The sequence below is a fragment of the Trematomus bernacchii genome, unplaced genomic scaffold (genome assembly GCF_902827165.1).
Source record: "Trematomus bernacchii unplaced genomic scaffold, fTreBer1.1, whole genome shotgun sequence".
NCBI classification, from domain to species: Eukaryota; Metazoa; Chordata; class Actinopteri; order Perciformes; family Nototheniidae; genus Trematomus; species Trematomus bernacchii.
Window position 1 is genome coordinate 5,659,179 of NW_022987714.1, and position 27,768 is coordinate 5,686,946.

At 43.1% G+C, this 27,768-nt stretch overlaps 1 protein-coding gene and 1 non-coding gene across 6 annotated transcripts in view; one reads left to right on the top strand and one right to left on the bottom strand.

Annotated features, from left to right (window-relative positions):
- Window positions 1-26,697, top strand: part of frmd4a (FERM domain containing 4A) — a 63,647-nt gene extending 36,950 nt beyond the window's left edge. For 4 of the 5 annotated variants that reach the window (XM_034141420.1, XM_034141419.1, XM_034141417.1 and 1 more), the window contains exons 4-24: window positions 278-370; window positions 3,184-3,268; window positions 5,544-5,600; window positions 6,369-6,391; window positions 8,274-8,357; window positions 8,458-8,523; window positions 8,620-8,677; window positions 8,897-8,983; window positions 13,479-13,555; window positions 14,779-14,920; window positions 15,062-15,203; window positions 16,685-16,818; window positions 16,912-17,034; window positions 18,483-18,714; window positions 18,873-18,926; window positions 19,047-19,284; window positions 19,440-19,592; window positions 19,852-20,175; window positions 20,302-20,885; window positions 21,957-22,053; window positions 23,076-26,697. In XM_034141420.1, coding sequence (XP_033997311.1) covers window positions 278-370; window positions 3,184-3,268; window positions 5,544-5,600; window positions 6,369-6,391; window positions 8,274-8,357; window positions 8,458-8,523; window positions 8,620-8,677; window positions 8,897-8,983; window positions 13,479-13,555; window positions 14,779-14,920; window positions 15,062-15,203; window positions 16,685-16,818; window positions 16,912-17,034; window positions 18,483-18,714; window positions 18,873-18,926; window positions 19,047-19,284; window positions 19,440-19,592; window positions 19,852-20,175; window positions 20,302-20,885; window positions 21,957-22,053; window positions 23,076-23,178 — 2,956 coding nt within the window. In that variant the 3' untranslated portion in view covers window positions 23,179-26,697. Of the gene's footprint in view, window positions 1-277; window positions 371-3,183; window positions 3,269-5,543; window positions 5,601-6,368; window positions 6,392-8,273; window positions 8,358-8,457; window positions 8,524-8,619; window positions 8,678-8,896; window positions 8,984-13,478; window positions 13,556-14,778; window positions 14,921-15,061; window positions 15,204-16,684; window positions 16,819-16,911; window positions 17,035-18,482; window positions 18,715-18,872; window positions 18,927-19,046; window positions 19,285-19,439; window positions 19,593-19,851; window positions 20,176-20,301; window positions 20,886-21,956; window positions 22,054-22,511; window positions 22,584-23,075 lie in introns of all 5 variants that reach the window. The other variant, XM_034141418.1, reaches the window with a different exon arrangement.
- Window positions 21,620-21,692, bottom strand: trnam-cau. The gene has a single exon. It is a non-coding gene; the product is annotated as a tRNA-Met (tRNA).
- Window positions 26,698-27,768: the final 1,071 nt, after the last annotated feature.

Here is a 27,768-nt window from a genome sequence, read left to right on the forward strand (position 1 = left end):
AGATGTTGCTCAGTTGCTCAGGAAACCATGCAGGGTTACCAGGGTGACAAGCTGTCTCTGCAGTTTTTCTCTCAGTTGGAGGGGGACAGAAAAAAGAGAGGAGAGGGGGAGAGAAAAGGGGGGGCAACAGAAGGGAAGACATGGAAATAGGAAAAGAAACATGGGGAGATTCAAGTAAAGAAAATGTTTAGCATAATTATATAAGTTCTGTATATTCTTTTTGGATAATTATACCTCCCTGAATAAAAGGCATTGATTGGCTGTTTTGTCTCATCAGGGGCCATTTTAGTTGGCTGCAGTTGGACCGCAGGGTATTAGAACATGAGTTCCCGAAGAAGTCTGGTCCCATTGTCCTCTACTTCTGTGTCAGGTGAGTCTCTCTTTATTAAATTACTCAGCTAACTAACCCATGCCTCAGTCACTGATTGCATTGTTTGAATGTGTGTGAAAGAGAGAAAGAAAGAGAGAGAGAGTGCGTCGCTAAAACTGTTAGTGTATGCTTATGCCTTCATGTGGTAATAGGAACAGATTAACAAGGTTAGTTATGACAGGCCTCTATGAAATTGCTTTGACCCCGGAGTTAAACTCCCGCCACGGGGCCTCTCAGCCAATCATGAGCCTCTTAGACCTTATCATTATGCGCTGCATGCAAATCCCGTCAAGTAGCTTTGCGGTGACTACAAAGTGCCCTATTCCAAACAGGATGGCAGGATCACATGTACAGAGAGAAGCCATGGCATTTCCGTACTATACTTTTTTTATACAGATCACTTAAAAAACGTTGGTCCCTTGTTTGTTAAAGGTTTATGTGTCAATTTAAATGCTTAAACATGAAAGAAAATAGTCTGGTTCTTGACTCAACCAATACAAAACATACAATCTTACAGTGTGCTCTTCTTGCTGTATTGGAGTCTACTTCTCATTTAAAGCAGACTCTTCTATGACCTGTCATGATAGGGTCATGAAATAATCCAACAAACCCACACTACTCTCTTAGCCCTTTGCACTGCTTATACAAAAGCCCTTCTCATATTTAAAAACTCACCACACTCACACAAGTGTGCATGTGTGTGTTTGTGTGTGTTTTCTTTGTTTGTGTGCATGTGGGTGTTTTATCTTCAATAGGCTCTTGAAAATGCAAGAAAAAGGCACCTGACCTGCGAGGATATTTTCTAATCTTTCTTGGCCTCAAATGAAAACGCAAAGCCATCCTCTGCCCAAACACACAGGAGCTCTCAGTCAGAGCCTGCAGAGGGAAAGCCAAGCCTTTGTTTTGGGTCCACTTATGTGCTCTGTCCCCAACAAATATCCATGATGTCATATACACCCCAGGGACTGAGCTTGGTTGGTTAGCAACGTACATAGTAACATGACGTACAATATCTCTGCTAAACAATGTCACTGAGTAGTCATTTCCAGGGCGACATTTACGGCACAGCTCACCATGACACAATGAGGTGACTGTATAGCAAAATTGTATTCTTAGACACATTGTTCACCCTGTTTAGTTAACAATGTTGTCATTGTACAATTTGATATACTAAAAACATGTGCAGATGAGTATAATTTGCTGCATTTAGTGCTGCCTATTTCAGTAAAGTGGCATTGATATACACAGTTACCATCTCTCTTTATCAAGAGCTATAAAACATTTTTTTTAAATGTGTGTGTCCGTGATGGTCAGAGTGTGGGTCACTGTGTGTGTATTTACATAGACTAATAGGTGTTTAGGGATGTTGTGGTGGTGGTGCTGTGACATTGTGAACTTTGACACCATTTTGAGGCTGCAGTGCATCCCCCTTTTTATTCTCGCCGTTTAGTCCAATCTCTCACCTCAATCTTTCCAAATGTCACAATAACTACACCCCCTCCCACACACACACACACACACACACACACACACACACACACACACACACACCCAACCCTGAGAAACACATACACATGCATAGGCAGACTCAGGACTATAATGGAGCAACCGTTCGCCCAAATGTCATGCCTGAATCCATTATCAATGTGAGCATATTGTTTTCATTAGCACAAGGAAAGGTTGTCTCTGGGTGCAGGTGTGTCACTGCCAGGTGCATGCACAACATCTATTTGCATGCTTATGTGGTATCTGTGCAATGTGTGTGTTCCCATAAAGGCTAGGCAGCAGCCCACCTCCAGCTGATTCAGTGGGAGCCTTTTTGCATGCTTGCTGCTCTGTGTATAACTCATCAACACCGTGGCTTTAATTAAATGTTCCCACTGAATATTGACATGGCTCCTCTCATTTTCTCCTGCAGCTCAATGGGTAACGCAATTTAAACCCTCCAATATTGATCCTCCTACAATCCCTCTGACTCAATACCTTTACACTCATACACACACAAATCGACACATACACTCACGTGTTTTCATAGGAACATGTGCTTAGGCCACATTATACACACTTTTGGGATACATCAAGTCATACACTGAAGATGTTTAAGATGTTAGCTTCCATCAAAGAACAGCTAACAATCAGTAGCTTCCTAGCGTTCCATCATTGCTCCCCTCTGGCTCTGCATGCATTCATGAGCTAAATTTAGACGGCATTATTATGTTAACTCCCTCCTCATCACGCTGCTAGAAGTGGTTTACTGTGCTTCTCTCCAGTGCGTGTTTGTGTGTTTGTGTGTGTATGTTGGTGTGTGTTTGTGTGTGTGTATATCTGTGTGTGTCTGTAGTGGATTTGCATGTGGAATCACTACACACTGCTGATGATGCAGAGAAGTGGACAATGTGTGAAGTGCATCATGTGCACATTCAATCTGTGTGTGTGTGTGTGTGTGTGTGTGTGTGTGTGTGTGTGTGTGTGTGTGTGTGTGTGTGTGTGTGTGTGTGTGTGTGTGTGTGTGTGTGTGTGTGTGTGTGTGTGTGTGTGTGTGTGTGTGTGTGTGTGTGTGTGTGTGTGTGTGTGTGTGTCAGTGAATGTGTGTGCATTCAGATTGAGGAATGTGTTCACACTAACAAACTAATAATGGATTGTTGCCAACACACTTGGTGAGAGAGGGGATCTGTTTAAGAGGTGTAGAGGGTCAGCCTTTGGTATGGTGGGCCCTCTTCTGGTCCCTCTGGTCTTTACTGATTGTCTTTGTAGAACTGAAGGAAAACCTATGATTTGCAAATCTAATCAAATGTATCCCTCTATGTTTTCAGGTTCTACATAGAGAGCATATCCTACCTGAAGGATAATGCTACTATTGAGCTGTTTTTTCTTAATGCCAAGTCCATCATCTACAAGGTAAACTCAATAATCTGTTGCCATAATGCATATCCATAATACTGTTGACTGGGATGTATTTATCATAAAATGCTTTACAAATAAAGGTGGTGAGTTTTCTTCTGGACTTGCTAAAAGAAAGAGGTGGGGGTTTTCAGTGGGTATACTTGAAGTTAAAAATAATGTGGAGTAATGGACTTTATACGATTTGAAGCATGCCACTTCATTGGCCAATTTGTGGTTCTAAATGAAGAGGCCAGCTTGGGCTTTGGTGCTCCACACGGATTTGGTGAAGCAGAAAATGTGAAACATTTGCATCAGCTGTTGCCTATCATTATATGTGCTGCTCCACATTCCAGCAACTAGCGCATAATTTGACACATTTTCTGCCATCTGTCAGTGTTGAAGCACATTTATTTCGGCTGTTAAAATAAAAACTACATAAGCTCCCCTAATAGAAATGCAAATATATATTTTGAACATTTTGGTGACTCACTTAAAGCATTCCTCTAAAAGAAGGCAATTTCTATGTTTTCTTGTAGTGCAGTTAACTGGTTCGCTTTCCCCTAACATATTCTACCTACTTGCTCCCCTGTAAAAAGACAACAATGTACTATAGATTCAGCGACATCAGTGTTCAGCAGTTATTTTTGCCTGTCCAGAAGAGGGCGTATGTGCTCTTAAAATAAATGGGGCAAAAACAACCCAAACAAAGCTCTGTAGAAAACTCTGATAATATCATTAGACCCATTATTTTCAGTGCTGACAGTGATGGAAATTCCAACAATAAATGCAAAGCCATTTAATGCATATTTTTGTTGAATTAATGTTCAGACTAGTGTGTCATACGCAATTTGTTGTATAAAAGTGGTATACAAACCTTACATAGCTAATAGTGTCAAATAGTAAACAAACCTAAGTTTACATAGGAGGTTTGGGTTGTCTAGTTTATTTCTATGTGCACAGCATCAGTCTTACTGCAGTTGTGATGAGGAAGACACTCAGGGGGAATACACAATCAATGTATTGCGGCCACTGATAGCATCAAGAATCGTCCATCACTTGCAGCCGCTATCTGCCCCATCTCAAGATTGATTAGCAATAGATATTGCTCAAACACACTTGGAAAGTTGTGCTTCTGTGTACAGTTTGCAGCAGATGTAGGCACATGACCTAATTTAAATATGTGCAAATAGCACAGGAGCACTTCAACTCTATTTGGCTGCACAGATAGGGATGCACTTCCCCCTTTGTGGGTGCTTTGAGAATGATATGGTTTCTTTCTGTCTTATTTGTGCAGGTTAAGTGGATGCAAAAGTGCGCAATCCTCTTGTGAATTTGCCCTTGACACTTGAATGGTAGTGATTATGTAACTGAGTATTCAGGGATAGACTGACTCACAAACAGAAGGTTTCTGATTCAGTCACGTTTTTAGCTACTTCAAGAAGATATCTGATCCCGCTATGCTCATGTATGTCACCCTGATAACAACTTCAGCTAAAATACAATGATCTCTTTCAATGCAAGAGAGCAAGAAAATAAAATAAATATAATGCAGTATTTTAAGAATTATTTTTTCATGTACAGGGTTGTTAAGAAACTGTATCTCGGGATATGTTCTGCTTCAGCATTTGTATAAGTAGTGAGAAACCTTCTGTGCTGTGCTGTGGGAACACATACAGTACGATAACACATACTCTATGACGGTTTGTTGCCACGTGGGTGGTACACCCAGGGTGGGTTTGTTCAGTCTCGTGTTTCATCCTGGCTGTCTGATCTCCCAACAAATTAAGAGGTCGATTGTAAAGGGAGCATTCCAGGCATACTTGACCCACTACTCACTGCTGAATACCCTTCTCCCCCTCAAAGCAGACCAAGCATTCAATGTATATGAACATGCCAATGGTCTGTGATTACAAACAGCAAGAAAGATATTTGATTGTCATGAAGTCTACCTTTTCCCATATCCACATGTCATTAAAAAACAATATTACATTTGAAAGAACACCTATGGAAAATGTAATGAATAATCAGTAACCAGAGCATCCATGCCTACTACCCTCAATCCCCAAACCCCCTCTGTTTGCCTCTAATCTCTGAGCTCCATCCGCATGAAGAGGTCATGAAATTAGAGAAGGGAGAGTGGAAAACTGGAGGGGTAGTGGTAGGGCGATGAAAGTTACAAGCAACCCTTCTTGGATAAATGGAGGATGATTAGAGGCACGACCACTTTTGCTCCCAACATGTTAAGTCAGTAAAAGTAATACAATAATTTCCTTCTCTCTTTTTCTTGCAGGAACTTATTGAAGTGGACAGTGATGTTGTCTTCGAATTGGCTGCCTTTATTCTACAAGTAAGATAAAGCTTGTTTTTTGTGTGGATCTCTGTTTGGATATATGTGTTTAGCTCATGCAGCCAAATGCACTGGTTGTTCCAGGGGCTTTTGCTCTGCATTGAAACAGTTTTGAAATGTTCTTCCAAAATGTCTCCACCAGCCTTTGATCCTAATTGACCATGATTGAATTCACATTTTCTATTGCAGTCATAATTGACGATGATTAAACCTAAATGATCTAATGCAGTAATCAATCTGTCAGTAAACTGCCATGATGCTTGGAGATTTTAAAACCTAAAAACCTCAACTGCCTTAGTTGGTAGAAAAAATCTTGGCTACCGGCTAAATATTCACTGCTGTCAGTCGGTGCTAATATAACACAGAGCAGCAGAGGAACTCTTTTACTTCACAAATTCTTCTCAACGCCACCCCATACTCTCTCCTATCCCTTTCTCTGAGTAGGTCAGTCCATTAACTATGATGCTGCAAGGTCATGTTACACATAGACTTGGCTGAGTGGTTTGTCGATGTGTGTGCGTGTGTGTGTGTGCCCTCGTTGCAGGTGCAGATGCACAGTATCAGATATCTGCTCTGTAGTCCTTCAGAGGCTTCATTCCAGATGGAGGTTTAATATTTCTCTCTGAGCAGAGCAGACCTGGCTGCAAATTCACCAATGCACACCGAACATAAACACAGATTTTATGGTCACTGCTTGGTGCTCACATATCCATATATGTAAATCCTTTCTCCTCTCACTACTTTTTTCTTTCCCTTTCTGTTCCACAGGAAGCTAAAGGGGACTTCACAAGGTAAGCACATGAGTAACTTGTAATCATTTGTAATGTAAGTGAAAGTTGTAGCTAGGAGTGATCTTTTCAAATGTTTATACCACATATTCCGTCTCAATTTTCATCCCCAGTGACAGGGTGGTAGGGTTTATACATGTTTATTCAGAAGCGAGAGGCTCAGACAGAGGGACAATGGAAGTGATATCAGTCGTCTGTCTGCTCCTCTGCTCCCCTGAGCATTGAGGTGCATCACTGAGAACTCTCTTTGTTTCTGAGCTTGGTTTGCACCCCTCCCTGCTTCTTTCCTGCTACCCTTGTTCCACTTTGATTCACTCTCTTCAGCCTGTGCTGCCACTCAGTTCTGATCCGTGTGTCAACATGTGTGTAAGGAAAGACAAAAGCTATTGACATTCCTCCAATTTAAGACTCAACATTACTGCATACAATTATTTCTTATACCAACAAATATTTTACCAAAATATTCTGAATAAATATTTAAACTCAAATTAATTAAACTCAAGATTAACTTCCGAGTCAAGTAATGTTTCATGTCAGCTACTCTCCACATGTGGCTCTACACATCTGTATGATGTTAGCCTAAATGTATGTCATCCCTCATCCCCTCATCCCTTTGTTGTAGCACAGATAACAGCATCCCCTCTGACCTCATTTCCGCCTGTGAAAGGAGTAAATAAACACGATATCCTGCAGAGGGCTGGAATGTGACACACTCTGGAGACATTCCTTTCCCCCTTCTCCCCCTTTCCTTTAACGTCTTCCTCCCACTCACACATACCTCCCTTCTCTAAAAGCATTATAGACTTCATACACTGTACCCCTCCTCCATATTAGGTTTCACTACATCGGTCACTGCTGCTACTCTTCAAAACACCTATTCTTACATCTCTTACATTACTTAGATCTTGCGGCAAGCGATGGAAAGTTACATTTCAGTATTAATTATAAACTATTTATAGACAATTCATATGTTAAATAATTATTGATTTGAGTGACTTGTGAAGATGAACATGTCACAATGGCACAGAGCACACAATGTATTTGTTCAAATGGAGCCCTTTCCTGCCCTTTCATTGAGTACAATGCCAAAGTGTTGTACACCACCACGTATACCTACTGAGTAGTTACTGAAATGGTTATCATCCAATCCAGACACACAGCTGTGTTCACACATTAGGAACAGACGGGCAGGGTGGATGGGATCTCTTCCAGGGCGTTAGCTCATAGGTTGTCATGTTCCCAGGGCTTCCCCCACTCCTCTGAGGCCTGGGCGGCGGCTGGAGGGAGGCTGGGGGATTAGAGCGGGGTATTAAGACCTCCTGCCACTGAAGGTCTGAAAACTGAATCTGAAGCCAAGTCTCTCTGCCTGGGTCCCTGTCTCGTGTACTCTGTCTAAAGGTTATCTATTGTCCAAGGTACTCCTCAATATACCCGTATTTTGGGTGTAATTTATCTGCCTAAAAAGAGACAAAGTGAAGAATTAACAACATTTTAGATTAATTTTACTGATAAAATGATTCTGTTTTGGGGTAATACCTTGTACAATAACCTTGTAGTGAAACTATCATAACATCAACATTCTGTCCCTTCTTTTCTCTCATTTCAAACTGTCGGTGTCCTTGCAGCTGTTCTTAGAAAAAGGCTCTCTAAAATAGAGAATTGGCCTACAAACTCTCTAAAATAGAGAGCATTTAGGCCAATTGCATTCATGCCTCTCTCTTGACTAAACTTAGTTCCTTCAGCACCAATTTTCCAATCTTATTTTTAAGACAGTTCTGGGAAATATTCCGTTTTGCATTTAGTTGTTGAGCTAAATACCTACAGCAGAGAATGATTGTTCTTGCAGAAGTAGTGTTGATCATGTCTTGTGGTTTCTCCCTCACAGTATTGAAGCAACCAAGTCTGACCTGAAAAAGCTGCCTGCTCTGCCCACCCAGGCCCTGAAGGATCACCCGTCTCTGGCCTACTGGTGAGAGACGGGTCATTTACCGAGAAAAGCCATCACAACATTGCACTGGTCCTCCTTGTCCTAACCTGATTCCTTCTTCTATTTATGAACTGTCCTACAGTGAAGACAGGGTTGTGGAGCATTACAAAAAGATCAGTGGGCAGTCCAGAGGGCAAGCTATTGTTAAGTAAGTATTTGAATATGTCTCTGGTTATGTTTGTTCACCTTATAGAAGTCTGTGTTCTCTGTAACCCTGACATGTCTGTATTTCTGCTCCTCACAGTTATATGAGCATTGTAGAGTCTCTGCCCACATATGGAGTACATTACTACGGTGTAAAGGTACCGTTTTACTACTTTTCTTTTCCTTTTTTTACACACACATGCCACACACATTTGTCTTGCTTCTGGGAGTTTGAGATAAGGTGTTATGATTGAGATTAAAGCTATTTGTACTCTGTCTTTCTTTATCTGTCTCCCTTTTTCAGTTCCTTTCTCTCTCTATCAATCACATACACTTGCACAACCTTTCATAACGTTTTTTGGTGTTTTGTGTTTTAGGACAAGCAGGGGATCCCATGGTGGTTGGGTCTGAGCTATAAAGGCATCTTTCAGTATGACCACCAGGACAAAATCAAACCCAGGAAGGTGAGATGACGCTCCCTCTGATCTCTCTGCACCACAAACAATGATCTTTAAAAAATGTATTTGTATATTTTCCAAAATTGCAAAAGGTTGTGATTAAGCAAAATTATTCTGTGTCTGTATAATAACTTCCAAGATATATTCCCAGTTTTGGCACCTACTTCTTTACTGTCGTTTTTAATTAGGAGTGGGTAGTTAACGTGTTACTCTAGAAGGAAATGTTTTCATGGCCACCGCTGTCTGTTTCTTCCATTAAGTGAGTCAGGATATTGTGTTTGGGAAGAGTACTAACAATGCTGTACAAATACTACTGTCTGGAGACATTCAGTCCCGGAATGTTTTGCATCCTGTCCTGCTTTTATTCCCCTGAATGGGACCCTCCTCCCAGTGGATGCAACCAGTGGGTCGCCTGTGAAAGCCTTTCTTACCTCACCTCTGACCTCCAGCCGTCTGCAGGACCTTGATCTGTGGCATTCAGCCTGGTCTTATAGGGTGTTAAAGGGGTTAACAGCATCCTAGCATACTGACTGACCACCAACACACTCCAACACACACATAGACTGGTACTCTGTAGCTCATAAACGCACACACACACTAATGAATGCACACATCCACACACAGGAATTGAAGTGAACTCTGAACTCACCATCCTGATGAATACTTCCTGTCTGCCACAGATTTCCTGTTTGCCACTAACATTATGGTGCATTCCAGTGTAAATGACTGTCTCACCACCGAACACCCGTCTTTCCTCATTACCTCATTAAGTACCCAAAATATGGTGGCTGCTGAGGTGTTAAATAACCCTGTTGATGGATGCAGTCCTCATTTTCTCACATCAAACTCACACAAAACATGCTGGGAAACTTGTGAAAAGGTCACAAACTGGTTTAATATTATACAAAGTATATACATATTTGTTGAAATGGCAAAAATGGCAAGTGATAGCTTTCTCAGAGGTGAGGCGAAGAAGAACGAGAGGGATTTCTGCTATTTTAGAGCGACATGGAGGGAAGAAAGAGTTAATAGCATTCCCACACAAGAGACTTATCAAGCATTCAGCTGCCATAGCAACACTCAGTGTGAGTCATTGGTCCGTTAAGCTTCGGTACTGACCTCCTCACTGTCTACCCTCTGTCCTTCTTTCTATCTCCTTCTCTCTCACTCTCACACACACACACACACACACACACACACACACACACACACACACACACACACAAGCACACACACAAGCACACACACATTTAAAAGCAGAGAAAGTAAGGCTGGTCCTGCCCACCGCACAAGTGGGATTGTATTCTAAGGAGCTTGACACAAAAGAGATTTGTGGACTGCATGTCTTGTTAATGCAACATCACAAGACTGACTAAATCCCAATGAACACAGTAAGGTTTTTTTCCACTAATAAGGCAGACAAAGAGGGTGGGTGGTGCTCCTTTTACAGAGTGGTTCCGTGTTTTAAGGAAGAGACACTGAGAGGTCACTGGGAGCTTTCCCTTTGTTATGGTAGTAATGAGAGTCACCGCTATTTCATCAAACCAGAGGAAGAGCAGTTGATTTGGTGATTAGTCAATCGAGTACCAGTAACCAGTGACTCAGGTCCTCAGTACTGTGACTCAGTCAGGAGGATGCAGAACACTAATTATAACACATTATGGGCTAATAACTATCTTTTGTCACAGGAAGAGAGGTTAATCTTTTTAACATCAACTTTCTTTGTTCATTAATAAGCGACTAAGGGACTCCAACTTGTGATGTAGAATAGGTGTGTGTGTACTGGAGGCAGTTGTGTTTAATTAGTTTGTCTTTTTATGAGGGGAGATCCCTGTTGTTTTAAATGCAGACCATTCACCGCAGCCTTCACGTTTATTTGGGGATGTTAACATAGTTTTCCCCCTCTCCTTACCGCAGGCCACATTTAGATAACATAAAGTACACACAGGCAGGGTTTACAGCCGAACCACACACCATACGATTGCCTCGTTGGTGTGTTCTGACTCATTTAGACAGAGATTATAGGGTCTGGGTTTGGACTGACTACCTTGCTGACTGACAGGCTTAAACAGGAAATCTTCTGTCAATACTGTGAAGAAGCTGCAGCGAGGTTGAACTAAACAGCACATTAAACTTAATGTGATCTCACATGCATTTCACTCCATATTGATGTGTTTTTCTGTAGTGTATTAGAAGTACACACTGATTTTAGTCAACTTCTGTCTGTGTTTCATTTAGAGCAATCAAATAAATAGACTCATGCAGCCTGTTCTGATTAGTTTTATTCCATAAATGTCATACCTCCAAAACACCACAACCAAAACACAAACAACAGGAAGTCACTCCTGAGTTTATCTACATCCCCATGACAACTAATGGATATAGTGGTGGGCACCAGAGCCCCACCCATGGGCCTCAGGTCCAGTTCTTGAAAAAGAATAATATTCATATGCTATTTAAGCCTTCTATTCTTCTTGAAATCCCCGGGGAGTCCACTACACCGAAGAAAGGCCTTTACACTATCAGATCAAACCTTTTCATCTGTAATGGATGTGTGCTGGGGTGCACAGACAGTATTATAAGACAGACGTGGGTCTTTGCACATGAGCACCCGGTTGTTTGCTGAATAATGACCAGTCACTTCCTCTGCTTGCGCGTGTTTGTGCCATTTTGTGCGAGCGTTTGACGGTCAGAGGGAAACGATTTATAGCGTCTCGCCCAAATAACAGAAGCACCCAATGGCTTTGACTGAGTTCCTTACAAATAATCTGTCAGCAGGTTTTTGATGTTTTTTTCCAGACATTCGCGCTATTAAATGTCTGCCATGAAGACTACAAAGGCTCATGTATCTGGGGCACTGTTTTAAACAGCCTAGAATCACAGCAAAAATGTCTAATTTTAAACTTGAGGGTAACTTTATTGCACCTCCTTGTAGATCATGTGAATACAGATACACATGTTCTACTTATCCTGACACATCAAAGTTTACTTAAAAGAATTACAGCAGCTCTATCGTGCTGATGAAGAGAACCACTTTAGTGGTCTCGTGCCTTAACACAGTTAAAAACAGCTATTTTATCTCCACAGCTATATGTATCCAACACACTCGCACACACTCACCCACCCACTATCTACCCTGCCCGCTATATTTAGCACCATGCTACATTAGCACTTCACACTCCATTGAAAATGCACGGTACAGCGACAGTTGCGATAAGGGTGCCGATTTCTTTGTTTCTTTCTTCATGCTTGTGCACACACATACACACACAGTACATACACATATACATTATACTTTGTTGTTTTATCATATTTCTCCCCCTTCCTCCCTTTTCCTCCTTCTCATCCCTCTGACCATTGTTTTCACAGGCTGTTAAAATTCCTGGGCCGTGACCTGTTCCTCCCCTAGCTCCCTTTCTCCTCTTTTCCTCCCTCATCCTGTCAAAGTTGGGTCGTCTACATTGTTTCTTTTTCCCTGTTTCTCAGTCCTTAGTTTTACTTTCTTTACTGATATTCAGTGTACACCATAGCTCAACATGTGTGTGTTAGCAGGTCAGGGCCAGCTGATAGATGCAGGAGTTCTGAAATTGCCCGCACTCAACTCTTCTATAACGAGAAACAGACTTTGTGAATGTGTGTCTGTGAGTGTACACACTGACTGAACAAAGCAAGGGCACTTCAATTGCTTGGGCCACAGAAAGATTCTTCCCCCCTTCATCACTCCTCCCCTGACCCTCTACACACACACACACACACACACACACACACACACACACGCACACACACACACACACACACACACACACACACACACCTCCCAACCACAGAGCCCAAAGCAGGAAGCACAGTCCCTGAGGGAGGGAGGAGGGGTCAGGAGAAGGGGAGGCATTAACGTCCCCTCCCTCCTAGAAAAAGCTACAGGAGAGGAGGAAACTTAACTTTACACACTTTCTCTCCACCAACACACACACACACACACAGGCACATGCCTACAGATGGTGAACACCCACTGACTCATAACGTTCTGTTCCCCTGCGTCTGGGAGGGTTTAAGATACACACATGTTGTGGAGTACGTCTTGGGGGGAACTTTCTCGCCCAGCTGGCTTTGGCTCCATTTAAAGAGGACCGGATGGTTCATAAAGGGGACGGAAAGAGAGAAATCAGAGCAGAGGAAAGAAGGCCTCCTCCCTCTCACACTGTCTTTCTCCAGAGTGAGGTCATCCAGCGAAGGATCTGCTGTGGACAAGACCGCCCGGTCTGGATTTGATCAGAGGTCCTCTTCTCTGCCCCCACCTCCCCTGTTTCTAACTCCTCCTCTTCGTCAGAGTCCTTTCTGAGTTTTTTTTCTTTTCTTCCTCCGTATACATTTGCCTTTTCACTCAAAACAAATTGGAACGCACACAGAAGAGAAAAGAGGATTTGGCTGAAGGCTGTGTGGATTTAATGTGAAGCATGTTTCTGTGTGAGCTGCCCTGAAGACTGTTTCTCCTAAACCTCAGGTGTTCCAATGGCGCCAGTTGGAGAACCTCTACTTCAGAGAGAAGAAGTTTTCTGTGGAAGTTCATGACCCCAGGAGGTAAATGAATATCAATGTAATTAACTGAGTGTTGAATTGCATGATACCAATTATACTTTAGTTATTAAATGTTGATACTATTGAATGTTTGTGTAGTTCATGTTTGGAAGTGGTATAATTTTCCCTCAGTTATGGACACCTTCCAGTAGCACTGACTGTAAATTACCCCTGTGTTTAATTTGAATGTGTTGAGGTCCAAACTACAGTGCATGAAAAGAGAGATTGGAATCTAATTCAGTAATAGTTGCAGCATTTGTCTTGGCAATAGAGCGGGATATTGTGGATGTCTCGGTGGAGCCTGACACAGATTGATAGTCTGATATTAACACACTTGTGCAGCCACATGCATGCACAAACACAAGTTCTCTTTCACACACACATACAGTGTAAAGCCTTGATGGTTGACCACAGAAGGAGAGATGGCTGCGCGATAGCTGTTTTGCGGAGGAAGTGACCTCTCTTGTGTTTATTTAACACAGCTATATATGTGGAGTGTTATTCTACAGACAGAGGGAGGGAGAATGCGAGAAAAAGAGACAGACAGGGTGAAACAGAGAGCAGTGGTGTTTTCTTTACAGGAAGCTGTCATTAGGGTGAGCGGGCCTGTTGCTCAGCTACAGATGTGTGTTTAAATAAGGATGAGTAAACAATGAGGAACATCTTGTGTGGCTGGTTTGCCATATTAAACCTCTAATATTCTTTATAGGGATGCACAGTATATATAAGTGCTGATAGAATACATAAAAACACAGTGGTTATATTTCATGGTATTTACTTGCTCAGAGGCCATCATTACTTCTTTAGAAGTCAATTAGGCGGTGGCTCGTTTTACTGCATTTTTACAAGTGTCAGAGAAATGTGGTTTCTTTCAGGTAATATATAAAAAGCCCTATCTAGAGGCGGAGCTTAGCTTTTCTGTTAATGAGTGAACTTTGTGAAAGAGGAACTGCTATTTAGGTATTATATTGGTAAGGACTTAGCTATTGGAAATCATCCATCCGTCCAAACATCTTAGCCTTTCTTACCCACATGTATGCATAAACTTGGGGTATAACAAAAATGTGAAATGATTCACTATCTTATCTTTAACAGCCATGACAAACCTCATTAGTATTTGTAGTATAGGTAATGGTGATGATGAGGAAGTTGTCTGGTGGGAGTGTTTTGACTGACCATCTTTTGTATTCAGTGTATATAAGGAGGCTTTGTGTCTGCTCTTACAGTCGGGCCTCGGTGACGAGAAGGACGTTTGGTCACAGCGGCATCGCTGTGCACACGTGGTACGCCTGTCCTGCCCTCATCAAGTCCATCTGGGCCATGGCCATCAGCCAACACCAGTTCTACCTGGACCGAAAGCAGAGCAAGGTCAGTGAGTCAGACCCACCACAGACCATACCCATGAATACAGATGAACAAGAGATACAGCAAACTCTGTAAGCATGGTCAGTAAGTGTGTTGCATTTAATGATGTGCTCTGACAAACCCTTTCCATTCTCGTTCCTCCAGTCCAAAATCCATGCAGCGCGGAGTCTGAATGAGATTGCTATAGACCTCACGGAAACAGGAACTCTAAAGACCTCCAAACTAGCCAACATGGGAAGCAAGGGCAAAATTATAAGTGGCAGCAGCGGCAGTCTGCTCTCGTCAGGTCAGTATGTGTTCAGTGTGTGTGACTGTGATGAGAGAAGGAGAGAAAGACAAACAGGGGGAGAGAAGATTTGATTTGTGTGCGTATTAGTCTTTGTGTTTGCATGTGTCTCATCGACAACTGGAGGGACAGAAACAGCTGCTTCCGGAAACAGGCCATTCATTCTGTGCTGAATGTTCTCCCACACATACTGTATACACACCCCGCCCTGTATCTTTCTGTATGTATGGAACCCACCCTCTGTGTCACACTCTCATCCTCCAGAGGCCCCTCTAAATTTAGTGGGCGAGGGAATGAAAAGGTCAGCAGGTCAATATACAAATGTACCATGGCCTTTAGAACAATATTTGTCCGTGTTGAACAAGTATGAATGTGACAGCAAGAGAGGAATGTACATGAACTACTTTTACAGTGAGGAGGAAAGTGCCCTTTTTAACCCAGACAGACATGTCAAGTGTTGCATGCTAGGAGAGTCAGTTCAGTAATTAGTCTGAATAGGCTCTAGTGAAATTTGATTGGCTTCTGCTACATTATTCATTCAAAATTACATTCACTACTAGACCAAAGCAGCATCATTTAAGGTTGAAGGTTTAAGGTGTCTATACATGGCTTTGGTGTCCGCTATTTAGATTACAGCACACCTCACTGAATCAATTACTGTTTCTACTCAAAAGAACACTATTCTCTTTCAGTAAAAATGTCCTGCATGCTGTCCTGTCCTATCGGATCAGTTGTTTGCCTTTCTTTTCTTCATTTTCTAAGTATATATATCTGTATCCCTGCCTAATCTCTTCAGCCATCCATTCCTAGTCTCCTAATCTCCCTTTTTGCTTCTCTTTGTCCCTCTCTAGTTTCACCCCCTCCCTGTATCATACAGGGTGTCTTTGTCCTATCTGTCTGTGTCTTGTCACTTGTCTCCTTGGTGTCGTGTCAGTGTGTTGATTTCATGATCCACTGCTAACTAGAGGCCATCTCTGCCCAGCAACATAAACATATCATAGGAACTGTGGTGCCACAAAACACCCCCCCCCCCCCCCCCCCCCCCCCCCCCGCCATTTATTTCTGGTCAAACTTTCAGCTGTGTTTAGTTTAGTATCGTTACTATGTCAAACTGCATACGTCACACACAGACCAACTGAGAGAAACAATGTGTTTTTCTGTGTGTGTGTGTGTGGGGGGTTGTATGTATGTATTTTTTTGCAAACGAGAGTGGCACCATCTCAGGGCCTTGGAGATTGTGCGTCACTGACTTTGTCCTAAACTGCCCCTTCCTTGAAGGACTCACACTCGCACATACACACAACTAACACTCAGTGTCCTTATCGAAGCGTTCCACTCACTTCCCTGTAAACATCCTGCGAGGGTAGCAGGTGCACGCATACTTGCTGCCTTTCCTATGCCTCAAAACAAGTCCCCACTACTCTACACACTCATATGCTCCTGCCTCCCGCCTCACGTTGTGTGTTGTCTGTGCCCTGCAGGCTCTCAGGAATCAGACAGCTCCCAGACAGCTAAGAAAGACATGCTGGCAGCACTGAGGGCCAGGCAGGAAGCTCTTGAAGATACGCTAAAAAAGAGACTCGAGGAACTCAAGAACATCTGCATAAGAGAGGCGGTATGAAAAACAACAGTTTCTGCAAATATTTAGAAAACCAGAATCATTTTAGACTTTGCCTTTCTAACCTTTCCTCCTGTCGGTTTTTTTTAGGAGCTGACAGGAAAGCTTCCCAAGGAATATCCTCTGGATCCGGGAGAGGAGCCGCCCACAGTGAGACGGAAGATCGGTACCGCCTTCAAACTGGACGAGCAGAAAATTACTCTGAAGGGAGAGGTGAGGCTGTTTTCCACAGTAGCACTTTATCACATTTGCAATCTCCCCGCTCCCCACTAAAGGCCAAATAAAAACAGGAGGTCATCTGGTGGTTACAGTGTTTAATACAAAAACCAAATACCACAAGGACCTGTCCAAGGCACTGTGGTGCAGTAATGTAATGTTGAATGCAGCGCTTAATAATTAAGAGTCTATTATTATTATTATTATGATCTATTTATGAACATTATGGGCTTTGTACATCAAAGCTGGTGTTTTAAAAGCTCTTGATGTTATACAGTGCTGATCAAGGGCTGTATTCAAAACCAATTACTTTAATTAATACTCACATAATGGTTGTGATGATTGACATAATGAAAACGTAATTCATCCCTCCTCAGTTGTTATGTGAGCAAAGGAAACAGAGAACATGGAAAAGCTTCAGTCTAAGACGTCTTGAACCTTGTGAAAGAAGTTTTTCTGCAGCTTTGTGTCTCTGTCTTTTTGTGCCACGGGTAGATTTTCCACAGCAGCAGAACTTCTAAAAATAGCCTGGCAGTATTCTTGCCACAGGAAGTGGTGATAGTAGGATTGTGTGAGCGCCTGAATGTGTGCAGGCATGGGTGTGTGGGTGTGTCTCTCTGAGGTTGTGTGCTTTGAAAAGAATCCAGGGACACAGTATCACAAAACTGCCTCGCACGCAGAAGGATGTTTCTTAATTTACACTGAACACCTTAAACTCCCTCACACACAGAAACAGAAGCCGCTCTGGCAGGAGTGTGAAGGGATTGTTAGAGAGTGGGATTCCTCTGAACTGAGGTAGTCCAGTGAGATGTTGACGCAAATAAATACATCATCGCTCTGTCTTTCTAGAGGCAAGTGAAATCATGTGTGTTCTCATAGATGACTGCAAACATGATTGATATGAGTTTATTTTCTTGTGTACACTCAGTTTTTTACTATTCTATGCTATTTAACAGTATACTACGACATGAATTTCCCTATGGGGATCAATGACGGTTTGTCTTATCTTATCATATATGTACAGCAGATTCACATATTTAAGTGAGGTAAACATGCAATATGTCTGCAGTGTGACAGCATATTTTACTTGGTACATTCTCTCTTTTCAAATCTCAGGAGAGGTATAGAGGAGGGGAGGATGGATTGATGGAGAGGTGTTATTATTGGGGAACAGGGTGACTCAATAGGGAATATCCGGCGGTGAGAAATGTGAAGCAGCAGCACAGATAAATGATTTCCGCAGTGTGTTTGGTCTGGCAAGGCTTGGTGTGTGTGTCTGACCAAATGCGTTGCATGGGAGAGTTAGAGTCTGACTACGTGTCTGCAAACTAAGCCTTGTTGTTTTTGGATTGTGCAGAGATTTCTGTTGCTAAAACTGTGAGCCAATCCAGTATCTTTGTGCCCTTGTCACTCAGAGTTTGCACTCGTGTGTTTGCTTTTCCCAGGAAGAGGAGCTGGAGCGTTTGGAGCGGGAGTTTGCCATTCAGTCCCAGATTACAGAGGCAGCCAGGCGTCTTGCCAGCGATCCTCACGTGAGCAGCAAGAAGCTGAAGAAACAGAGGAAGACTTCTTATCTGAACGCATTGAAGAAGCTCCAGGAAATTGAGAACTCTATCAATGATCACCGGGTCCGCTCTGGCAAGAAGCCTACGCTGAGGGCATCGCTAATCATAGAGGGTACCAATAAACTCCTATTCACTGAAATCAAAACTGTTATCACATCTCTTTATATCTATGAGCTGTTTTCTCATATATTTTATATCTATGAGCTGTAGTTGCCTTTAAATTGGTTATTTGTACAATATTTACAATATGTGTTTTTCTCTGTCCTATAGAGGCCAACATTTCTGAAGACAGTTCGTTGTCTGACGCACTGGTCTTAGATGATGGTAAGTCTGTCCTGCATATTTCTGTGCAAGATTCTTACAATAATTGATTATTGGGCTTCTGTTTACATGATTTTATGAAATAATAATCTTAAACCTAATTCAACGATTACTCTATTTCAGATGATCCTCAAGTCACAGGTACTCCCACCTTCTCTCCAGTAGCATCGCCTCATAAGGGCCTCCCCCCTCGACCTCCCTCTCACAGTCGGCCCCCTCCGCCCCAGTCCCTGGATGGCCTGCGACATCTGCACTACTCACGCCCTGACTACGATAAATCACCCATCAAACCCAAGATGTGGAGTGAATCGTCACTGGATGAGCCATATGAAAAAATCAAGAAACGCTCCTCTCATTCAAGGTAGGGAGGGAGTTTATCTAGCTTGAGAATAAATCTAGGGTTTGTTGACGTAATGTAGAGCATGACATACATATGTTGCCTATGTAAAAGCTACTTATTAAATGACATTTGTTTCAAATAATGCTTATTTTCTTTGCCTCTTTTCCATGTCACAGGCGTTTCCCAAGCTCTGGCAGTGCAGATCCGGGGGGGTGTAACTCTCTGCAGAGCAGCCCCATCAGGAACCTCCCTCTCTGGAACTCTCAGTCCAGCATGCCGTCGACCCCGGACCTGAGGACCAGAAACCCCAACTACGTACATTCCACCAGGTCAGCATTTATACCTTTCACTGTTTATTTAAGACTTAGATTGCTCTATTATTGATTATGTGGAACTTTAAAAATGCCTGGTTATGACAAGTCTACCCCAACTAGAATGGAGTTACAGGGCTTTATCTTTTACTTTACTTAAAAAAGAAAAAGAAATCTCCTGGTTTTATATTGAAACATTTGTAATTCCATGAAATCTGTATATCTTTCCTATCCGATTCCCTATATGTAACTTGCTGTGTGATTCTGTGTCTCTCAGGTCAGTGGACATCAGTCCCAGCCGTCTGCACAGCCTCGCTCAGCACTTTAGGAACCGCAGCTCAAGCCTTGAGTCTCAGGGCAAACTGTTGGTGCCCGACCCCGACGTACACCCGCACACCCTGGGCACCCCGGAATTCTTCCTGGTCCCAGGACGCAACTCCAATGGCTCGGACCCACTGGACGACTGCTCATCCTGCACCAGCCAAAGCAGCTCAGAGCATTACTACCCCTCTGGCGGACCCCCAGGCAGCAACCCCAACTACTCCACTCTGGGAGAGGACTCACCCTCCAAAGCAAGGCAAAGGCAGAGGCAAAGACACAGGTAGGGGCGGGGCAGATGCAATTAAAAGGGTTTCCTTACACAACATTTGGCTATTGTACTAAATATATATAATTTAACAGTTCTTTTCTAGGATTGATGAATGATTGTCCTTCCTTCTCCCTCCAGGTCGGCAGGTCACCTGGGTTCCTCTAACTCCGGCTCCATGCCCAACCTGGCAGCTAAGAACGGCACTGGTGGGGGCTCAGGTGGAGGCGGGGTAGGAGGGGGACACCACGGAGTCTACCTCCACAGCCAGAGCCAGCCCTCCTCCCAGTACCGCATCAAGGAGTACCCGCTGTACGTGGAGGGCAGCCCCAACCCGGTGGTGGTGCGCAGCCTGGAGAACGACCAGGAAGGCCACTACAGCGTCAAGGCCCAGTTCAAAACTTCCAGCTCCTACACGGCAGGGGGGCTGTACAAAGAGGCCTGGGCGGGAGAGGAGGGAGGCGAGGGGAGTGGCCGACTCACGCCGTCGCGCTCTCAGATCGTACGGACACCGTCATTGGGGCGAGAGGGTGGGGGCAGTGGGGGAGGGGGGAGGGTAGCGGTGTCTGACGAGCTGCGGGGCTGGTACCAGAGGTCCTCAGGAAGCCTGAAGGACAGGAGTCACTCACACTCGGGGTCTACGTCCTCCGAGACAGGGTCGCAGCAAGGCACTCTGGGACATGGTCGGGGGAGTCGAGTCGGCACACTTGCCAAGGGCTCACCAGGTGGGTCTTCTTATTTGTTCACATTAAACCTGGTCTGATCTGGGTAAAAAGTATCATGTGTTTATGAAAAAAGCTTTACACTGGTCCTGTTATTTATACAAACAATTATTTTGTTTTTAAGAGTTTCTAATGAAAAAGTTCATGCTGTGAAAACTCAATGCCCTGTGCGAGGCTCGAACCTCAAACCTTCAGATTATGAGACGGGCCATGGGTCATGTTTTCAGATTGACTGAGACTCAGAACCCTAGCTGAGTCATTTCAGTAATAAAAAGTGTTTCCCCTTTATTTGATGAACACTCTAAACCTGTTTGATATATATAGTTTTGTATTTTTATTAAGTTTACAATTTATTTAAATGTAAATGAGAAACTTTATATTTATATAATTGATTGAATAAGGAATGCCCTGTGCGAGGCTCGAACTCCCGACCATTAGATTAAGAGACAGATGTCCCAGCAATGTTTATGATGTAAGATTAGCTGTGAGCTTTGAGCGGTGAACATTTGCTGAGTAATTTGGTCACATAACATTCACATTAATACAGTTGGTACAGTCCGCCTCTATAAGTACAATGTAAAAGTTACATGGGTAGCTTGGTTGCTCTGCAAGTGAGCAGAAATCTGGACGTTTGGATCATCCCAAACAGCATTAGATCAGTCTGTACCAAACAGCGCTTTATGAGTTTAAATTACACACCTTCTTTGTTGATCAAATATGGAAATATGAAAAGTTAATGCCCCGTGTGAGGCTCGAACTCACGACCTTCAGATTATGAGACTGACGCGCTGCCTACTGCGCCAACGAGGCCTGGTTTGCTGAGGGACAGTTGTGTAACTTGACCCCTGACCCACACGTTCCTAGTGACCCTAGAGCCACATCCCCCTAAACCCCTCCCCCCATGTGGAGCAAAGTTGAAATACCTTTGCCGATCACCTCACTGTAGCCTCTATATTGTGTGTTTGCTCTGTGTATATGTGTCTCTGGTCAATGTGTGTTTGTCCGCTGTGTCTCTCTGACAACGCTGCATTTTGTGTGTTACTTAGCATGACTAACTGTCCGTTTTCCCCATAGCTGCATCCCCTCACAGCCAGAGGAGTATGACGCCCACCAGCGAACACGCAGCCACACCCCCCTGTAGCCCACAGCACATCCTCAACTGGCAGAGCGGGTAAGACACAAACAGACTAACACACACACACACACACATACAGCAGCTGACCGGGATGACAACATGCTTCAAGCCGAATATGAATTCACATTCATTCACGACAAACTGCATCTTGGCTGCTCAGCTTCTTTCTCTCCATCTTTATACAACCTTCACTCTAACATCCTCTCGAGCTTTGACCCTATGTTTTATCTGTCAGCTGATATTGTTTTACACTGTTGTTGAACTAATCCTAAAGGAAGATTTGTATGGCATTGTGGGTTCTATTTGAAACCTTCTTCATACTCAGTTTCGGTCTCGACTTCACTCACTGCATCTTTGTTTTTTCGCTCTTTTTTCCTGTCATCTTTACGTCACGGGAAATGTCTCTTATTTCCTAATTTGTCATTTCTTCCTTGTCTCTCTCTGTCTGCACTAACCCTCCTTTCCTTGTGTGTGTGTCCTCTCTCCTGGTTTAGAGGCACAGCAGACAGCTCTCCTACTGAGGACGTCTGTCAGTCTCCCCCTCAGCCCAGCTCTGATGCATAGAGGTACTGTCTGTAGTCTCCACCTACAGTGTACTTTACAGAAAACACAGCAGCAGCAAAACAGAGAGAAAATAACCTCGAAGCAAGTGACAGCAGTAGCGAATTTACTCACAATCAGACTTTAATCTATAGGAAGTTGCCCATTAATAAATCCCAACGTATTAGGCAACATCACTTTCATCATCGACTGTGGGGGGCTGACAATGGGAAATGTCCACCATGTCTTGCTCTTTGACGGTGGCGGTATATGTCATGTACTCCTTCTTTGGCTGTATCTCTATCTGATCTCTGCATGTGCTCTGCTCTGTGGTCTGACACTGGCTAATCCTTTACAGGATCTACTAATAGTAAAACTCAACCATGTGCTGTATGTGAGAACACTTTTTATCAAACAATTGCAAGAATGGATATCATCTTGAAACCATGTAGACGATAGTATTTAGAAGTTGCTCTCCGAGGTCAGTCTCATGCTGGTGTGTGTGTGTTCCTCTGCAGGTCTTTCAGTGACAGCTGTTTTCCCAGCAGCCCTCTGTGCTCGGAGCTGGCAGATGTGCAGTGGTACGGACACGATAAGGCCAAACCTGGAACCCTGGTCTGAGACCTTCCTAAAGGGCCCAGAAAAGTCCCTTTGCCCTCTCCACTGTCCCTCACTACTACCCCTCCACAACCAACGACCTCATCCCTAAGGCCCTACAGAAGCCCGGCCCGGCGGACTGGACATGAGCCGCCCTCCTCCTTAAATCCTGCCCTCCATCCATCTCACCACCTCTTTATTATGCCCCTCCATAACAGTTGGACCGGGACACACTCTGGGCTCTGATAGGGGCTGATTTCACAGGACAGAATGAGAAGTGCCACCTCAGCTGATGAACTGTTGCCCTACAGCACCACAGAGCACATCCTTTACTCAGCACACAAGCAATGGGGCATAAGGGAAGGAGAGACGTGAAGGGAGAGCCCCGAAAAATATCAAACATACAACTCAAACTCAACAGAACCAACATCAGTCCTTCCTGGATCTGTTCTCATATCTCATCTCTGGCCCCCCAGACCTGAACTAACTCCAGTGCACTGCCACCCAATCAGAGGACACCTGCTGGATTTGAGCCACCAGTTAAAAAAACATTTCCAGTAACAAATGAACTGTGTTGGATTTCATTATTCCCGCTTATGTTGTTCGTCTATTGGGTTTGTTTGTCCCCATATATTTATAAGAAGAGAAGATGACTTTTCAAAAAAGATCTGGATTAACTAACATTTAGATGACAATTTCAACTCCTCTCAGTCCAACCCACAACCAAAGACAACGTACTGGGTTGACTGGTCCCACCGGGGCTCGGGGCCCATGCAGAAAGGTGACCAGTCAACTGTATGAGAGTAAATTCACAGTGACAATATCAGGATGGTTTATTGGACTGTATCTGGGATATTGATGAGGACTATAGCAATAACAAACATGTACAAGTATATGAACTGGTGTGAATCTGAAGCAGGCATTTTGCTGTTTTCTCTGCCTTGTGATGCTTGGAGCAAAACATCATTGGTGCATCATAGGGACAATTTGGAGTTGTGGTTATTGGGTTTGGCATTGATCTATGCTTATTTCAGTGATTTCATCATTCCTGTTCATTTAATGTCTTTTCAAGATTCTTCTGTCTACATGTTGGTCCACAAAGTTCATTGTGATCAGAGGGTAAGGGTGGGGTAGAGTGAAGTGGCATTCGAGGGTGTTATTAGCCACATCGATTTACAATTATGGAACCATTTGATTTTGGAAGTTTTAATATAGAAACCAGACATTTTGGTTCCACCTTTTCACCCGTGAAAGTAAGTTATTTCTGGCTGTTGACATCTGTTGGAGTGACGTGATATTGAGGCTGTTCAGTGATAAATCTCTGAAGTGAATTATCTTTTTTTATCACGACTGTTTCTTCTTCGTTGGTCTTGGCTCTGTCGCCATGCTGAGTGTCTGTCAGTCCCCTTCTGTAGCGCTGTGCTTTCTCCTCTTTCTGTCCTCTCTTCAGCATGACTGCAGCCTCCTGACTGAACACAGACAGTCTGAACTCACTACTGGCTAACACCACACCTCATATGATGCATGAGTGCAGGTAAACCAGTGCCAAACATGTTGGTGCTTTACATTTGTACTGTAATGCAGCACTGGAACAGCCGCTCCTTCAATCGCCCCAGTCTTTGGCTATTGTATGAAGCAGCAGCAGACTTCTCTATGATTTGGCATCACGTGTAGTAGGAATTATTTGAAAAGCACAACATTAACAGTGTCTATGAGGGCTGGACCTACAATCAGTGTGTTCTCATTTTCCACTCTCAATATTTGTAATAATGAGTTGCATCAAAGTGCATAAGAGGAAACAAAAAAAGCTAAAACTGCGGGCAATGTGTTAAATGATAGTGCATATTAGTATATGAATTTCAGGTCTACAATTATAAATACCCTACTGTCAGGGCAGAAGAGAAGCCATAGCCAGAACTGAAAGGAAATATTCTTTAACCTTCTCAAATGGAGATAATTATTTTCTCACCAATCCACAATCAGATATTCAGAACAGGGTTAGAAAAGCACATCTGGTTTTGTACGAAGGAAGTAGAGCTCTGCATGTTTTAACTGTATCTAAATGTCCCCCCCCCCCTTCCCCTTGCCAAAGTCTTTGTTAAGAGATACTGTTTTATTGTTGCACAAAATCTGAATAAATCAGATGTTAATTTTATTAAGATTATGACAGATTCTACTTGTCAGTGATATAAAGACGTGGACATAAATGGTGTCGAAGAGGAAAGACTACAATATCATCTAGTTAATGTTGCCACATGAATTCTTCTTCAGAAACATTGGTGTGATAATATTAAAAAGTCAAATTTGTCGGCTTTCAGAGTCTTTTCTTTTCTACCCTCTACATTGAGGATCCAGCAACCAGTCTTCAAAGTCTAATAGTGAGTTGAGCGCGTTGTCTTAAATTTGAATGGATTAATGGTGTTACATGTTTAAAGGCGTGGGAGGACTGGTAGGCATCTTACCGTGTCCATCGTAGTGTTGTGTTCCCTTTATGCACTGACACCAGCTGTTGTAATCTGCCACTTTAAAGACTATTTAAATAAGGTTAAGCCCATTCCCTGCATGGTTGGTTCTCCAAGAGTTGCTCACCCATGCCTGGTCAGTCTTTACCCAGGGCTGGAACCAGCACACCATCCTATAGGACTGAATTACTCTAGTGTTTCCGAGTCACCTTTAGAGGACAAGTTAGTAAGTCTTAGCTCACTTTCTGTGTGCTGAAGACACGATCCCATGCATGCCCTGCAGATCCACTGACAAATAAAGACCCCAAAGATATCCAGCATCCGACTTCCGTATGCTAACATTAGCACGTCTTGCTCCATAGTGTTTCCTCGCCTCGCCCCCCCGCAGAAAGTCCCATCTTGACCTTGTGGTAATCTCTGAGCCCGATGTGAAAAAGTGTGACGTCCCGTCCCTCTGTAGCTCCAAACACACCATATTTTCTGTGCTCCATGAAATGTATGAGGTTTTTTGTAAAATGAACTAACTCTTTTATCAGTCTTTTCCTGTATGTACGGAGGGGCACTGTAAGGTTTTGTGGGGGGTTTTTAACATTCACATTCATTGTTTTAACAATGTTCCATTTTATATGAACCAGTATTGTTTGTTTTTTTTAGTTCTGACATTGTAACAACCACTTCAGGTGCTACAAAATGACCAGTTACTGCTTCGTCACGTAGGATCTAGGCATCTTCATTGTTATCAATAGATTCAACTACCAGATGTGCAAAATGAAGCTTATTTTAACAGACGGTTTAATAGTAGATCACTTCGGCTACCAGACAATAGAGCATGTAACCTGATCTTATCAGTTCTGTTCAACTGTAACAATGCATTAAAGGTGTTGTAGAAAAAATGTGGAATTGATCAAAAAAATAACTGAGTTCCACAGTTAATTTATTCTTTTTTCTATTAAAAATTTGTATAGTAACTTTACATTTTTCAAAACTGTGTTGTTGGAAATTGATGATGAATTTTCAAGATGAGAAGCAGTGGTGGTTCTTGAGAGTAAGAAAAATAAATTATTGATGAATGTTCTCAAGATTACGCCTTTGTCTGTTTTTTTTCCTCTCTTTCATTCAGAAATTAAAATCATGATGATATTTAGACATTGACTCACTACAAGGGGTCTCAGATCAGAAGCATTCTGCTGAACGGTCGACTATCAGTGTGACTTATCAAAGGGGATCCCCTCATGTACTCACCACTTCCTCTCCCCCGGACACACTCACTCTTCTGTCATCACATCCAGGCCTCAGCCACTTCCCTCTACACTCCAACTGGGCTAGAAGGATTTCCTGTGGAGCCAGAAGGAAGATATACTCCAGAGACAAAAGATATTACTCACCACCCAACCTCGAGATTAAACAGCTGCACGGATGCATAGGCGGGCTTTATGTTGCACGTGTAGCTTTTGATTTGCAGGCCACTGTGTTTGGCTTCTACCTCTGATCACATTGTACAATTTCTCCCTGTGTTAATGCAGCATTGAACCATGATTAAAGTGTACTGGCAGGAAATGCAGACATCTAAACAAATGGATTGTTTCTACAACTCAACATGTACGCTGATATCATGAAACACCAGATACACAGACGACAAACACACAGTAGTTTTGATGCTGTAGTATGTATCACACAGAAAAGTGGTTTCTATCAGAGGAGTCAGATGTCAGTGTTTGTCTGGACACCCTACCTCGTCATCCTGCTGCTTTCTTTTATTCTCCTTCTGTGTCCATTTACCAATGAATCCCATGGTTTTCTTTGTACTCGGTGTGTTCCCATAGCAGCTCTCCCGACCAGGCAACAGCTGGAAGCTGTTAGCCAGACATGCCGTGAGAAACTCGCTCCTCAGTGATTTCTTTTTTCTCCTACAAGTCTGTTTGTGTGTGGGTGGGTGTGTGTGCGCTTACTATGAGAGTGGTGTATGACCTTGCTTTATCCTTAATGAAACCCTCCATCACTGCAAAACTCACACACACCACACCCTTGACTCTGTCTGTACTCTATGAACCTCAGGACTATCTTTGAGGACCAGCTTCAGTTTCAAGCCATAAAAGTCAGGACATTTTTGCAACATTATGACATTTTGTCAAGACTGTTAAGGGGCAGTTTT